The sequence below is a fragment of the Bos taurus genome, chromosome 28, assembly GCF_002263795.3.
Source record: "Bos taurus isolate L1 Dominette 01449 registration number 42190680 breed Hereford chromosome 28, ARS-UCD2.0, whole genome shotgun sequence".
Classification (NCBI taxonomy): Eukaryota; Metazoa; Chordata; class Mammalia; order Artiodactyla; family Bovidae; genus Bos; species Bos taurus.
Window position 1 is genome coordinate 7,882,476 of NC_037355.1, and position 17,069 is coordinate 7,899,544.

At 40.0% G+C, this 17,069-nt stretch overlaps 1 protein-coding gene and 1 non-coding gene across 2 annotated transcripts; both read right to left on the minus strand.

Moving 5' to 3' along the window:
* Nucleotides 1–840: 840 nt before the first annotated feature.
* Nucleotides 841–15,537, minus strand: TOMM20 (translocase of outer mitochondrial membrane 20). Its single transcript, NM_001099183.1, has 5 exons — nucleotides 15,327–15,537; nucleotides 9,268–9,314; nucleotides 7,081–7,162; nucleotides 3,440–3,582; nucleotides 841–2,041 (listed from the first exon to the last, which is right to left on the minus strand). The coding sequence occupies exons 1-5, from the start codon at nucleotides 15,445–15,447 to the stop codon at nucleotides 1,997–1,999; spliced, it is 438 nt and encodes a 145-aa protein (NP_001092653.1). The 5' UTR covers nucleotides 15,448–15,537; the 3' UTR covers nucleotides 841–1,996.
* LOC112444800 (small nucleolar RNA SNORA14) lies at nucleotides 14,758–14,892 on the minus strand. The gene has a single exon (XR_003033168.1). It is a non-coding gene; the product is annotated as a small nucleolar RNA SNORA14 (small nucleolar RNA).
* Nucleotides 15,538–17,069: the final 1,532 nt, after the last annotated feature.

A 17,069-nucleotide genomic window follows, 5' to 3' on the forward strand; every position in this document is an offset into this window, starting at 1 on the left:
CATGCTGTAGTCCATGGAGTCACAAAGAGTCGGACACAACTTAAGGGACGGAACAATTTTTAAAGCACCGAAACTGTCATTCAAGTAAGATGAACTGGGCAAAATCAGCTCTACTATAAGCACTTCACTGCCTCTTCAGTAAGCATTAAAGCAAAGCTGATTATTTTCCATAAAGCCAGGTGACACCCAGCTTGGACAGCATTGGCGTTCACAAAGGCGTATATTAAGCATCCCCTCCTAAAATAAAACCTAGGCCAACCCCTCCTCCTCTTGGCCAGCTGTCTGCCCCTTGCTCTTTCCTCGTCTGTAATCCCCGACTGTCCCAGTCCATCCCCTTTTGGCAAACGCAGGACAGAAGACTGCTTCCTAGTTGCGTGGCCAATCACGAACTGGGCACCACTGCACTATTTTGGATTTGGGATCCTACTAGGAAAATGAACTGATCAACATGATTGTAGTGTTCACCTCATCCCACCTCACCCCCTAAAGAGCCTGCAGGGTTGTCACTGAAAAAAAGCACACTGTTTAAGGGCTCAGGATCACAAACCTGAAAGGTTCCTGAGGAAGAGTCACCAGGAAGTGTGAGTGGCCTAGTCTGATGTTCTTATTGTATAGATGAGAATATTGGAGTCCAGAGATGTAAGATGGACGTGCCCAAGGCTAGGTGATTATCCAGAGGCGGAAACTAAAACCATCCTCCAAACTCTTCCCACTACGTCACAACCACCACAAAACCCTATTAAGAAAAAATGTCGAGTATATAGACAAGGTCTCTCCACAGACTTTCAGACAGAATAAAGGCAATCTGTACAACGAGAAATGCCACTCAACAGACACCACTAAGTACCAAGGATCTTTATTCTTAGGTCTGATATTTAATCTGTGGCTGCAGATAATATGTCACTATTTAGAGGATAAAAGGTCCCATTATCTTCATTCAAGTCTTCAGCCACAAAGTTACACCTTATTCTCATACAAGATAAGGGTTGGTAGGGGATTAAGGAGGTACACTGAGGATAAAAGCAAAAGGGAACAAACACTTTTACAAGCATATCGTCCCAGTCACCGTGAAGGTTACGTTTCAGGTTAATTTACAAAAGTAGTGACAGAACCATGATTTCAGTGAAAATCAACACATTATGCCTTTTAAAAAACCAGAAACACTACGTCAGGCAAGCATGCGAAATTCAGAGTATAAAAAAACAAGGGCTGGCTGCCCAAACAGGTATTTGCCTCAGAAAGAGGGATATGAAAATGCTGCACAGAACCAAAGGAATTAGAAGCTGAATTAGCACACCCATTTCCTCAGTTTATATATGAGGCAAGTGGGCAGACATTAACTGGTAAAGCTTACTCAGCCAGATTAAGAATGTACAGACATCCAATTCCTGGTGCCATCTGCAACTACATGTATCTAAAATACAAGGAGGTAAATATCCAGAATACATCAAACCCACTGATTTAAAGAAAACATTTCAAGGGAAGGGTGAAGTTGTTGTTATAGCATAGCAGCACATTACACATATTTAAGAGATTAAATGGAAAGAAATAATCTCTTAATGCTCAGTTTTGATCAACACAAGTTTCCAGCCAACTTTCTGATGTAGAGCAAAACAAGTATATTCTTCAGTTTTCTTCTACATTTTTTGGGGGCCTATCTTTCAAAACTGAGCACCGGGTATTTTTAATGTAAGTAATGGGATGTTATATGTACATTCTAATCACACATTTTAAGAATAAACAAAATGCATATTTCAGTAATTCATAGTGTATTTATAAAATGAAAAGCTCTCTATCAAAATACACTTTTCACTGGGAAAAATAAATAAAACAGACAAATGGATCTACACAAAGTAAAAATTAACTTTGGTAGACTTCACTGTGGAGGACAGTCCATAACAAGCTTATCTGCCCTTACTCCCAAGAGCCGATCATCTTCTGAGATAAGATTTTAAAAATATGTTTTAATTGAGATCATTATGTTGACATTTGTTTCTCATTCCACATCATCTTCAGCCAAGCTCTGAGCACTTACAATTCTCTGAAAGAGAAAACATTTATAAATTTATAAATACTTATAAATTCTTAAAAGTATAAGCATTTAATCAGGATTCTAAGTTCAACATAAAATGCTTTTTTGATCTCTGAATCAAATCTTGCTGAAGTTTATTAATATTGAAATGTCAATATTTAACACTTCTTACACCGTTTTTATTTAAGAAAATAATCTTTGTCAGCCCCACCTCAAAATTCAAGTCAATAAAATAAAGGAAGAGTAACATTATATTGTGTTATGTCAATTTTTTAACTAAAATAAAAAAGAATTTAAGATCTCTATTCACTCCCATATGAACTAAAAATAATGATTAGTGTTTTAGTGATCATTCTATCCTCCAAACATTTCCCTATTGGCCTGTAAATGGTCCGTCATTATACAAAGAAGGAATACAGTATTCCGAAATATTAGTATTTTGAAAATATTTCCACGTAACATGGGACAAGTGAACTAAGTAAAAGAGACCATTCTTACTGAGGAATTCAAGCTTCATCCTGAAATCATCCATATTTCAAAAGACATCATACTCAGGTCGATTTTCCAAAAGCACTATGCTATGCTGTCTTTCAAAAGGTGAGTAATGTTAGAGGATTCGGACAACAGACTGGGAACCACATTCATTAGGATCAAAAAATAAAATAAAAAGGATCAAAATCCAGTTTCTTGCTCTTTCAATTCTTTCCTTTAGATCTTTGGGACCTTTTTCTTCTCAGTCTTTTCCCAATCCAGATGAGTAAAAGCTCAGTTTAAAGAATTAACCAGTCATTTTTATTAATTTTCAATTATATCAACCATGAAGACTCATTTAATAGACATAATATTCCCAAAAGTAGATTCATTGGGGCTCCTTGACTATTTAAAATGAATGGGATGCATTTTAATCAACTTCTAAGTTATGCTTAACCTACTGTATCAATGAGGATGTATCGAACAGCTCCAAATTCAAAGCACAACTCAGCATTAGCAGACACTGAGGCCTTCAGATAAGTGGGGTCTGAGAGAGCCACAGGCCTTCAAGGGTCTGATTTCTAGGCTGTGCCACCTTGGCTCCTTTGTCCTCTGCCACTTAAGTAAGGGGTCTCACAAAAGAGGCGGCAGAAAGCTAGGTTTAGAAAGCAGCTGGAAGTGATCTCAATTTGGGGATCTGAACACCAAGGCCTGAGATTTAGCACTAGAGAGACTTACTTCCAGTCATGCTCCTGGGCACGATCACTGGATTTTCTGCCCCTTTGTCTGGATGTTTTTCTATTAGTTGAGCACTGACATCTCTAGTACTGTTTTCATTATACAGAGGAGAGGCTCATGTCGTCATGTTCACTAGACTCATTTTTAAATGCCAAACTCTCAGATCCTACTCACTTATGTAACAGTTCAAATCTTTACCTGACTAATTGTTGGGAGCTTAGTCAGAAGCATCTGGAACACTGGTGGCGGAAGAGTTTGTTGCAATACTTGCAGTAACTGCTGTGGCTGTCCACACACAGCAATCGCATTTGTCAGATGGTCCACACCCTTCTCATATTCACCTGCAAGATTTACATAAAAATGCTGTGTAACTGGAAAAGCCTCTGCCTTTAAAGTCTTCACTATATCTCCAAATGATAATGACCAAAAACATCACGCAGGTAAACATCTAGAAAATATAGTACACTCGTATAACTAAGAAGCCACCAACAAGAATAAGTCAGATTAGATGAAGGGACTCCAGTAACACTTTCAAAGGGGGAGAAATTAAGGTACAGAAATGTCTAAGTTTATTACTAGTTACATACTGAGTATTTCTCCAAGATTACTTAAGAGGTTGCTAACAATGAAACAACACTTTTTTACGAAAAGAGAGGACTGGAAGACTGGAGGACTGAGGTGGACAGGCCCAATTTCACTTTAAACCCCTTATACTATGGGAATATTACCACACGCAAGTAGACACCTACAGGCCTTTAATCTCTTCTGAACCTAGTCATCACTGGCAGTTATCCTCTCTGCAGATCCAACCGCGAGCAACGCCTTAAGAATCCTGTATATCCAGAAGACACTTATACAATCACACAACCTCAGTAGTGGTCAACCTGTCATCTTGAGCTTCCTTGTTGCTACAACTTTCATAAAACTTTTGCTGACTGGATGGCCAGATCTCAAGTGGTACCTTGAGAAACAGCATGGAAAGCAGCATATAATCCACTTAGGACATAGCAGAGCAAGATCAAACCACGTGTTACAAGATGAAAGTCACCATCCGCTCCTCTGCTGGGCAAATGCTCTCCCTTTCCTCAATGCCTAGGCCTTCTCTCTCAGGAAATTCAAGGTGCAGCCTGAAGGAGACCTGAAAATGTTTCCCTGGTTTATCTCATGTTCTCCTACACTTGTTATATACAGTTTCACTGATTCTCTTATTCACTGAGTGTTGATCTTTCTAGGCTTGCTAAGCAATTTAATGTAGGGACTGGACCATTTGTAACTCTTTAAGTGAAAATGAACAAATTCTAATTATGTAAAAAAATTATTTCTTAGGATTCTGGATTGGTAAATATATCAAAGACTAGAAGGGTGGCACCTCCAGAGAAGGCATGAAAGTTCTCCACCCCCTAACCCTTTGCATCTCCTATAGCTGGTTACTCCTGAATAGTATTATTTATAATAAACCAGTAAACACAAAAGTTTTCCAACCCTGAGTACGAATGGGACCAAATAAGGGACTGGTAAATGAGGAGGAACTGCCTGCTACATAATATTTTTATTTAAACTACTCAAATTGAAGAAAGCTTTAATTCTACAAAGAAGCATTAAAAATGGAAAATGTAAGGCACAGGTCTTCCACATAGGACTGGACCTCCATCAGGGCCACAAGTGCTCCACTGACTTGGAAATTAAGATGCCACAATGGCCACTGAATCCTCGGGCCACTGAATTTACAGGCAACAGAGGAGCTCACAGTATTGTCTGAGAATATTAATTCTTATTATTAAATGGAAATAAATAGAGCTGCTACCATAGTGGTATGTGTCGAGCACAGGGGGTCTTTGGCTGAGACACCTCCTAAAACTTCTGAACACATTGGAAACCGTTTATAAACAATCACAGCAATTTAGTGTAGAAATGAAACCATTTCCTCTCCACACTGCAGCCTTGATCTTACTCACTTATCCTGAGATATTGCCCAGTTATTACGGATGAAGATACCTGCACGAGGGAGGCCGTGTCAAGCAGTGAGGCTCACTGCCTGAACTGCTTATGCTTTCTCATGGCCTGCTGCTAAGTCGCTTCAGTTGTGTCAGACTCTGCGACCCCACAGACGGCAGCCCATCAGGCCCCGCCGTCCCTGGGATTCTCCAGGCAAGATACTGGAGTGGGTTGCCATTTCCTCCTCCAACGCATGAAAGTGAAAAGTGAAAGAGAAGTTGCTCAGTCATTTCCAACTCTTAGCAACCCCATGGACTGCAGCCTACCAGGCTCCTCCATCCATGGGATTTTCCAGTCAAGAGTACTGGAGTGGGGTGCCATTGCCTTCTCCGGTTTACCTTTCCCTAATTCTAACCTCAGGCTGGTTCAGTGGATTCCACCAGAATAAAGGCGGCTTGGCAGCTGAGTTACATAACTCTCAGGGTGTGCTAGGCTGAAATGTGGAATATAAGCTTCAAATAAAGAACACAAAACACTTCCCTATCCTTTCCTGACCCCCTCACTCCCCTCATGAGTTAACTGTTCTTGTCAATATAGATCTAACAGCTCAAGTCAAAGAGAAATGGCCACAGTAAGTGATCTCCAAGATAAGCATGTAATTGGGAGAGCACTATAGTATCTTAGATAAATTTTTTTACATTATGTTTATTTTGGAGGCTAGAAGGAAAATTTGATAGTCATAAACTGACATCTTTATGAGTATAAACAAATACTGACAGTATCTTTGCATAAATTGAAACATTATAATCTCTATCCTTAGAAACAGATATACATGCTTCACTTTTCTTTCGATATTAAACCAATGAAATTATAGTCTCTCAAATGATCTTTATGAGGACTTAAGTGCTTTACTTTGCCCAATGATTAAAAATCCACAAATGACCTGCATCATATAGTTCAATAATGTCAAAATCTATTATAATACAACAGTGAGAATAAGAAAAACAAGTTAACACGTGATACCATTTCAACAGCAACTATTTCAAAGCTACTTTTGTGATAAAAGCTATTTTGGCAATAAAAATATAAATGCATTTCAGACACTCAATTATTGAATAAATTATGGTTCTCAAATTTGAAAAATGATCATTTTAATTTCATAATAGTAATTTTTAAGACAGAATTCTTAATTCTATTGATGGAACACATAAAGCACAAAGCCCAAAGCCTAAATTCTGGGTCAGATTTAGATCACTGTTTCTGAAAATCATACGCCATTAACTGTGTAACCTGAACAGGTAAACTAGCCTTCTCTGGGATGTATTCTATTAGTCATTCCTTCCTACAGGTACTGGGAAAGAGCTGAAGATCAGGTGAAGGAGCTGAGGAAATTACATTCCCAGATATTTCTCTCAGTTACTGTTTACATATTACAATTGACTATATTCTTCTAAACTACTTTAAAAGCAACCTCATTTGTAAAGATTACTTATTTTCCTTGCATTATTAAATGCCTCATATTATTAAAACCCTAATTCTTGAAATATTTAGAATATCCCTTTAAAATTTTTTTTGCATTAGAGTATAGCTGACTAACAATGTTGTGATTGTTCCAAGTGAACAGCAAAGGGACTTAGTCACACAAACATACGTATTCATCCCCCCAAAACTCTCCTCCCATCCAGGCTGCCACATAACATGAGCGGAGTTCCATGTGCTATACAGTAGGTTCTTGTCAGTTATCCATTTTTAACATAGCAGTGTGTACATGTCCAACCCAAACTCCCTAATTATCCTCCATCCCAGAAATTTTAAGAATATCTTTTTAAAAAATAGCCACACTGTACCAAAAAAGCCCCTTATCACCTATCTAGTTTCCTAGTCTTTCAATGACTATTAATTACCTTGAGCTAGTAATTCTTCACCAAGCTGTATTTCTTCTAGAAAGAATTTCTGAACGGCTTCAGCATCTTTAAGGTCAGGTAACTGTTTGAAAATAGAATATTTAGTAATTTTATATATATTTTATTTATATATATACTTTATATATCCCTGGTTTACTCCTGGGATATACACAATACAAAAAACTATGCCATTAAAAAAACAGCTCATTATGAAAGCTGACAAAAAGAAATTTACTCTTCAACAACACTCAAGGATAGGAGTTTAATATCTACTTTAAAATAAATGCAAGAAAAAAATCCTTTTTGATAAAACGGTGTTTGAACAGTTCTTAGAAAGCTGTGAATCAAACCTCAAGTAAAAAGACGGTACAGATATATCTTTATCACAAAATACGAACTTTAAAACTTACACTATTTTTTGATGGCCATTATCATAGATTTTTATATAACTATATTGAGGAATATATAACTGTATAATCATGATCTATTTGTTGGGCATTTGAGCTGCTTCTGATTTTTTTTTTTTGCTATTTCAAACAAGAAGCTTTATTTAATTAACTTTGCCTTTCTGTGTTTTTGTTTTATGGCTTGTTATATTTTACCAAATCAAATGACTATAATAAAGTCACCAGCTATATGCATTATCTTTGTAAAAAATGTAAACCAAGTATTTAAAAAGTCCCTTTTTATTTAAAAACCTAGACTACTAATAGAAGTTTCTGGTTCTTGAGTATTATTATATACACTCTTATTACAGGTGTGTACAGTTATCAGACACCATGCAATGCTACGTACACAGTACAGTGTAAACACAACTATTACATGGACCAGGAAACCAAAAAATTCACAGTCTCTTTAAAACAGTGGTCTGGAACCAAACCAGAAATATCCTTAGAAAGAAAAGACTACTGAAACATAATGAATATATTAGATATTTCAGAAAGGTAGTTTGGATACAACAGGGAAACAGAGTGACTGCCTCCCAGTTTCATCTTACTATAATCATATCCGGTCAGTCAGGTGTGTTAATTACTCAAATGTAACATTAATTGATCTAATTTTTTCACTGCTTCAACTTGCTTTAAAAAGAACTACTACTGATCCAGTAGGTCCAAGTACTGTATATCCAGACGATGGAACTAATTTCAATTAAAAAAAAAAAAAAAGGCTATATGCTCAGTGATTAACATTTACCTATACATAAAGCAGAGACATTACTTTGCCAACAAAGGTTCGTCTAGTCAAGGCTATGGTTCTTCCCGTGGTCACGTATGGATGTGAGAGTTGGACTGTGAAGAAGGCTGAGCGCCGAAGAATTGATGCTTTTGAACTGTGGTGTTGGAGAAGACTGTTGAGAGTCCCTTGGACTGCAAGGAGATCCAACCAGTCCATTCTGAAGGAGATGAGCACTGGGATTTGTTTGGAAGGAATGATGCTAAAGCTGAAACTCCAGTACTTTGGCCACCTCATGCGAAGAGCTGACTCATTGGAAAAGACTCTGATGCTGGGAGGGATTGGGGGCAAGAGGAGAAGGGGACGACAGAGGATGAGATGGCTGGATGGCATCACTGACTCGATGGACGTTGAGTCTCAGTGAACTCTGGGAGCTGATGATGGACAGGGAGGCCTGGTGTGCTGCGATTCATGGGGTTGCAAAGAGTCAGACACGACTGAGTGACTGATCTGATCTGAATGTTCTTTATAAAACAAATCTATGTAGTCATTAAAAATAATCACGAACATAGGATCTATGGAAAGGAAAAAAATGAATAAGACTCATGCCTACATTTACATATTACAAGGTAAAAATTCGACAGGCAGTGGGATTGTGGATCAGTGGGTGTGAATAATCTTATGTAACTTTCAAAATGAGTAACGTGGTTCTTCTAAAGGAATCAGTAATAAAGGTTTTGTTATTTTGGAGCAGCTAAGTGAAAAAGTTTAAACTTTTTGTTAAGTGTCTTCAGTGCCTATCATCTTACCACCCTCAAACACTGTTCGCACAGAAGTTGTCTGCTATGAGGCTGACAAAGGGGAAATAAGGAAGGACTGAAAAATCTGCAGGGCAACAGAGCTAATAACTGTTCTTACCAAGAAATCCTATTTTAAAACATAAAATCAGTGTCTGATACCAATTAGCTTTCTCAAAATATACATTTGAAGTAGACTATAAAAAAAGATTATTACCTTGGAAAGCCCAGCTCTCTCCTTGGCAAGCTTCTGTTTCTTTCTTCCTGCAAGAAAGGGAATATTTTCATTTTATTATTATTAAAATGGGAATCAAAAGAAGTCTAATTGCTGTGGTACTCATTCTATTTGCAAAACATGACCAACTCAGGCTTTTTTTCTTTTGATTTGTCAGTGTCATAAAAATAGTTCAGGTCAGCTACCAGCAATGGGACATTCCTGGACAGAAGCTTTGTCCTTCCCTCTGGGGTACCAGGATCGGCAGTTTGCAAAATGGAGATAATTAAGACACTCAGCTGTTGGAACCATCCTAAGTAGAGGAAGTCTCTCTCCCCAACCTCCAACCTACATAGGACAGGACACATGACCAAGAATCAAGCCTCTGTTGCTATGATAGATCTTTTTACTGAAATATAACTGACTCTGTCTTTACTAAATTTTGAAAACTATCTGGCATTATTAAATAAGAAAAGAATTTAAAAAATCAGCATTTGAACAAGCTTTCTTGAGAAAAAAAAGCATTTGGCATTTGGCAAAAATAAGGGCAAAGAAAGGCAGCACTCAAATAATTACTGCCAGTTAAAGGGAAAAAAGCCTCGCCCTACAGTCTGTAGGCTGTTTTTGTTTTTGACATGAAATAGTAATACTAAAAACTCAGGAGTAAGGGACATTGTTTAAATCATAATTAGTCAACCTTTTAAAATCAAATCAGTAGGAGGACACTAACAATATTTTAAGCTGTTGTTTAATTGCATGGGCTTCCCTGGTAGCTCAGCAGGTAAAGAATCTACCTGCAACACAGGAGACCCTGGTTCCATTCCTGGGTCAGGAAGATCCCCTGGAGAAGGGATAGGCTACCCACTCCAGTATTCTTGGGCTTCCCTGGTGGCTCAGCTGGTAAAGAATCCGCCTGCAATGCAGGAGACCTGGGTCCAATCCGTGGGTTGGGAAGAACCCCTGGAGAAGGGAAAGGCTATTGACTCCAGTATTCTGGCCTGGAGAATTCCATGGGCTGGAGAAGTCCATGGGGTAGCAAAGAGTCGGACACAACTGAGTGACTTTCACTTTAATTGTACACTCCATGAGAAAGGGTGCTGGCACAAGGAAGCTTGGGTTTCCTTTATACCCCAGATCTTCCACTGACTAGCAGTGTGACCTTGGGCAAGTTACAGTTAACTTGCTATGCCTCTCTTTCTCCTTATGTAAACCTGGCTTAAGAACAATACCTGCTTCAAAGAGTCGATATGAGGATTAAATGAGTTACTGTATTTTCAGTGCCTGGTTGGCACTATTGAGATATAAGCACTCAGGACTGAGCTCAACAGCAACCAACTCCTCAGCTAAGGAGTTGCACTATGCTAAGCAGTTAAGTTAGTTTCACTGACCAGTAAAAAGTACCAAAGACACCATATGGCCAAGAAAGGTAAAGCTCTAATACTTATTACTGGGTCAGCAAATAAATATCAACTCGCAAAAGAAGACATGCTTTATTACTGTGAGAAACAAAAGTCATAAAACAAGCAAATGTCCTCTTAAAACCTTAAAGCAGTCTATAAATCCAATTTTCAATGCATGAGTAGAGAGGCGGTGACCTAAGTGCACACAAATGGTTAATTTACTCTGGTCAGGGAACCTTTTCTAACTTGCATTTACAAACTAGGCTTACCACCAGTATCTCTAGCCAATTCTAGCCCCCAGATCACGTGAAGTGCTACAACTCTAAGGCCTTAGCACTTTCAAAAATATATACACAGGTTAAAGCTGATCTTACTATTAATTTGAAGACTGCCTATTTTTCCCAACTACCTTTCTTAGGTGTTCATCATTAGGCAACTGCGGAGAAACAGAATATATAGCCTCAATTAAGGTTCAGCTCTCTTTTGGCAGAATGAAACCAGACTATATTACCTAGTTATTAAAAGACCATGATACAGACGTGCTGGGAAGAGGACTAGGATTGGACATGGACACTTGATGTTAAGGATAAGCACTTGTTTTAGATTCAAGAGAGACATTATTCTACATGTTACTAATTAGCTTATTTATCCTCACAGCAACAGGAGGACAGGTACTGGTATCATCACCATGTTATCACAGAGATAATTTACCAGATCACAACTAATGGGTGGTGGAGTGGCAACCCAAACACTCAGGCAGCAGAATTTCACTCAAACATCACTCTACAGTATAAAAGGCATCTCAGAAATAAACCCGGAAAGTTAGTGGAATAAACTGAGATATACAATTTGCTTCATCAAAATTTGCAGAAAATGATAAAAGTGAAAATAGTACAAAGAAGCCTGATTTCCAAACATATATATACATGGTTTTTTAATGGAGTGGAGAAGAACGTATGATTGTTGCTGAATGTTTGGTAGTTACCAAATTTTAAGCTTGCTTAGCTGCTTTAAGTTTACAGCAGTAACATTAAAATTCTCACTTTACTTTTGTAAGACAACTAACTTGTTACATCAACTTATTTATCAAATAGTATCTCTGACAAACAGGCAGATAACAGACTGAAAAATCAAGGAGCTACTACATATTCAATTAGCAGACTGACACAATATTTACTAGAAATCAGTCCAAAGTGTCTCTGCGTAAACCTAACAAGTTAAAACCAACTAAAACAAATACACATAAAATGCAAAAAGTCCCGAATCTAAAGCAATCTTTTAAATTAGATTACTTAATATATTTTAAAATGAATCATTTCATTCAGTGCTGTAAAATGAAAAACATCTGTAGTTGGTACTTTGTAGGTTAATTTTCACTTATTAGTTATTATTTAGATAAAAATTATGCTGTAGGAGTTTCTGGTAATCTCACATTAATGAAGGTAAGAAAAAAATTGGATAAATTAGTCTTGATTTAACTTCAAACCTATTTTAAACAGCCTAATTCTCTTTTCCTAAAAACAAAACCAAAAAACCTTTAGAAACACTAATTTGAAAAACTCTGCCCTTTTATTACAGATGTCAGTCAATTCAGTGGCTCAGTCCAACTCTTTGAGACCCCATGAACTGCAGCACACGAGGCTTCCCTGTTCATTACCAACTCCCAGACTTGCTCAAACTCATGTCTATCCAGTTGGTGATGCCATCTATCCATCTCATCCTCTGTCCTCCCCTTCTCCTTTCTTCAATATTTCCCAGCATCAGGGTCTTTTCCCACGAGTCAGTTCTTCGCATCAGGTGGCCAAAGTATTGGCGCTTTAGCTTCAGCATCAGTCCTTCCAATGAAGGTAGGGTGTATAAGCCCTACCACAGAGCCACTGAGCATAGAACCCACAAACTGGAGAACAATTATACCAAAGAAGCTCCTGCACTGTTGTGAAAGTTCTAGGGTCCACAACAGATTTCCCAATGTGGGGATCCTGCAAAGGAACTGAGAACCCCCAGGGAATTAGACTCTGGAAGCCAGTGGGATTTGATGACAGAACTTCCACACCACTGGGGAAACAGACTCTTGGAAGGCACAAACAAAACCCTGTGCTCACCAGGACCCAGGAGAAAGGAGCAGTAACCCCACAAGAGACTGAACCAGACTTGCTGGAGTGTCCAGTCTTCCACGGAGGTGTGGCCTGCTATGGGGTCAGGTTACTGAATACAACAGTCCTGGCATAAGACCTTTTGAAGGAGGTCGTCATTATCCCTATCATAGGTCAAACTACCTGGAGAGAACACAGCCTCACCCATCAACAGAAAATTGGATTAAAAATTTACTGAACAAGACCCAGATTCCCCCCAGTTAGCTCTCATCAGGAAGCTTCCACAAGCCTTTTATCCTTATCTAGAGGGCAGACAGAATGGAAACCACAATTACAGAAAACTAACCAAACTGATCTTGCAACAAACTGTGGATCACAGCCTTGTCCAACTCAAGGAAACTATAAGCCATAGGGCCATGGTAGTGTTTTGACAAAATGTGGTCCCCTGGAGAAGGAAATGGCAAAACCACTTCAGTATTCTTGCCTTGAGAACCCCATGAACAGTATTACAGATATAAATATTCTATTAGAAATTAAGCTAAGAAAATGAAAAATTAACTAAACTGAAATCAATTACACCCCACAAATACAAAACACCCTCAAGTTCTTAAAATCAGTCAACCATACAGACTTTAAAAAGACTTCAAAATTACTCTGAGCAAGTTTTATTTGCTAAAGAAAATACAAAATAACAATTATATTCATAAACAATCTTTCAGTTCAGTTCAGTTCAATTGCTCAGTCCTGTCCGACTCTTTGCGACCCCATGAATCACAGCACGCCATGCCTCCCTGTCCATCACCAACTCCCGGAGTTCACTGAGACTCACGTCCCTCGGGTCAGTGATGCCATCCAGCCATCTCATCCTCTGTCGTCCCCTTCTCCTCCTGCCCCCAATCCCTCCCAGCATCAGAGTCTTTTCCAATGAATCAACTCTTCGCATGAGGTGGCCAAAGTATTGGAGTTTCAGCTTTAGCATCAGTCCTTCCAATGAACACCCAGGACTTTAGCATTCATCAATTACCATGTGTCAGGTATTGTACTAAATTCTACATTATAATGTTTTACAAAAAAAAAAAAAAGGAAACTAAAGCTTGAAATTTGTTGCCCAAGGTTATTCAGCTACTAATTCAAGTCTGACACTTAAGTCATTAGGCTACTACTGAAACTAGAAAGAAACTTATGGAAGACAAAAAAAAAAAAAAACTGTGAAAATAACAGATTTCTCAATTTGTTCAAAATGACAGCTTTTATTATTTCTTCAACCAAAAATTAGTTTTCTCAAGGTTTTCAACAATAGGATTGCAGCTATTCCAAAGGAAGGCTTAATCCATTCTTTACAGAGATCTACTTCCACACCACCACTGCCCAACTATTTCTTGGAAGCTACAGGAAAATGATAAAAATTCCAATAATTACATTTACAGCAGGAATTTATAGGATCTTCTCCATGTCAAGAATGGTGGTGAGCACATCAAACACTTTAATCTTCACAAAACCAACAAGAGGCCATACCTGATTTTGCAAGCTAAGAAAATTAAGACTCAGAAACCCCAAGATCATACTGCTAATCTGTGACTAACCTGAGTCAGGAAACTCAGTGTCTGAATTCAAAGCAGCATTATTTCCATTAGTCTACCTAACCATAAATAAAAAAATTACCTCTATATCCCTTTATTCCTCAGACACAAGAGAGCCAGAATCAGATATCATATTGCAGATGGTATAAGAGCGGCAGTTTCCAGTAAGGTAGTCCCAGCCACGTGTGACCCAAGTACACGCGAAACGCTAATCACTTCGTATTTTTCTGGGCTTTAGTAACTTACCTATACATTCTAGTTTCAGGAACTACTCTGACTGAGCAACCTAGGTAGATTACAAAATTATTTCTTAATGCAACAAATTTGCTCTTCCGTTGCTGCGAACGAGCATACCTCCGAAATTCAAAGATTACGAAAGGTTTTGGCGACACGATTTCCTTCTTGCAAATCTCTTTTAAAAGATGTCGCAGGTATGAAATAAGGCTGAGCCACAGGAAACGTGCAGCCTTTTGGACGCCCCCGCGATTTCTATAGCATTCACTCATATCTTGGAAGCCTTTACAGTGGAGCTACCAAGAGGGTTTAAGAATGCACGCAACCTTATCGTTTGAGAATGACACTGAGCTGGATTTGCAGGTTCAGTCTAAGCACAAACTCGTAAAATACAAAAACACAAAAAACCCGACTTTCGAGTTCGGAAGAGGTGAAAAAAGATAAAAGGCAAAAAAGAGCCACAACCCCCTAAATTATAATACAAACGAATCTGCACTTACACGGTACATGTTTAGGGAAAACAAAATGGGAAAAATCGTTCCTCCAAAATGGAGGGACGCGTTCGTTGGCACATGGGCCGGGAGCAACTCTGGGAGCGGCGCCATCACCTTTCTCTGGCGTGTGCGCTCAGGGCCCCAGACCCTGCAGCACCACGCGGCCGCCCAGCACGCGGCGGGTCGGCCGGCGCGAAGCAGGGGACGAGGGCGCCGCGGGGGTAGAGGGAGGGAGGCCCAGGGAACCGGAGACCCACTCACGTTCTCGCAGCCTGTTCTTGAAGTTGGGGTCACTCCGTCTCTTGCGGTCGAAGTAAATGCAGTAACCGATGAAAAGGGCCCCGCACACGCCGGCGGCGATGGCGCTGTTCCGGCCCACCATCTTCTCTCCACCGAGGAGCCGGGTCGGCTGCGGCGGGGCCCGCAAAGAAGCCGTTGACCGCGAAGCCTCGGATCCGAGTGCGCGGCTCAGTCCAGACGCCCGCCGCCCGCCGCGAGGGACGCGGAAAGACGGAACATGCGTCACTTCCGGCCCCCGTCGCCGAGGCCCCCAGGGATGTCCGCTACAGTGCCTGAGCGGAGGCACCCGCGCCGCTTCTGCGCCTGCCCAGGTCCTAACCCCCCCTGTTCGCTTCGGAGTCGAGATTTTGCGCGAGGTCGCGCACGTCCTTAGGAGCCTATGAGCTTGACGTAATGAGGGCGGCACGTGGCCGTCGTGCGCACAATCCAAAGTGTGTGTAGCTGACTTTCTTGCTTGTGTCAAAGATGGAAGGTCACTGACCACAAATGCTTCATCTTTTTATGTTACACAGGCACCCTCAAACTCTTGTTTGAATTGTTTCATTTGGTTTTCAAGCTCAGTCACAGTCCGTTTTGCAGCAAGGACCATAATCTAGTGATTCGATTTCAAAAGATTGTTACGGTATAGTCTCAGGAGTGGAAGAAAATTAAATGGAGCGATTCCTGGAAAAGGATAACGGGTGAGAGACACAATGGAAAAAAATAGTAAACGCTGAGTTGTCAAGTTGTACCCACTGAAGACATGTGTGTAGTTTAAATTTGAAAAGACATAGACAGGATCCTCTGAAACCTTTGGAGTGATAGGAATGTTTATTATAGACTGTTGTGTCCTGACAGTTTATGCTAAAGAGATGGTTCATGATGGGGCTGCCCAGCAATACCTGAAAGACCAGGGTTGTGATTAGAGGGTTGGGATTTTGATCTGGGTGGTATCAGCCCTATTTCTGGGGGAAAGAAGGGAAGGAGGCTGGAGAATAATTTCATGGAGTTCAACTTCATGACCTACATAATTGAAGTGAAGTTGCTCAGTCGTGTCCGACTCTTTGCGACCCCATGACCTTAGGCTACCAGGTTCCACCGTCCAAGGGATTTTCCAGGCAAGAATACTGGAGTGGGTTGCCATTTTCTTCTCCAGGAGATCTTCCTGACCCAGGGATTGAACCCGGATCTCCCGCATTGTAGGCAGACGCTTTACCGTCTGTGTCGCCATGACCTCCATAGGGAAGCCCAGTGAAGGCTCTGGACACCGAAGCATGTGCACTTCCGAGGTTGGCAGTACTCTGTCTGCTTAGGAATCAATGTGCCATGTGCACAGAGGGTGAGGTGTTCTGTCTTCTGTGAGGTGTTCAGGGAGGGAACAACAGAAGCTTTGAATTTGGGACTCTCCCGTACCATTCCCTTGTGCGTGCTTCTCTTTCCCTTTGGCTGGTTTTGGTTTGTTCTTTTTTGGCTGCACAGCAAGGCTTGTGAAATCTTAGTTCCCTGACCAAAGGTTGAACTCTGGACTTCAGCAGTGGAAGTGCTGAGTCCTAACCACTGGACTACCAGGGAATTCCCTGGATGCATTTTATTTATATCCTTTTGCTGTAATAAAACTGTAATCATAACATGTTCTTGAGTTCTGTGATTCCTTATGGTGAACCTGAGAGGTAGTAGGAACCTCCAAAATACTAGCTGGCTGGTCAGAAGAGTGGCCTGGAGACA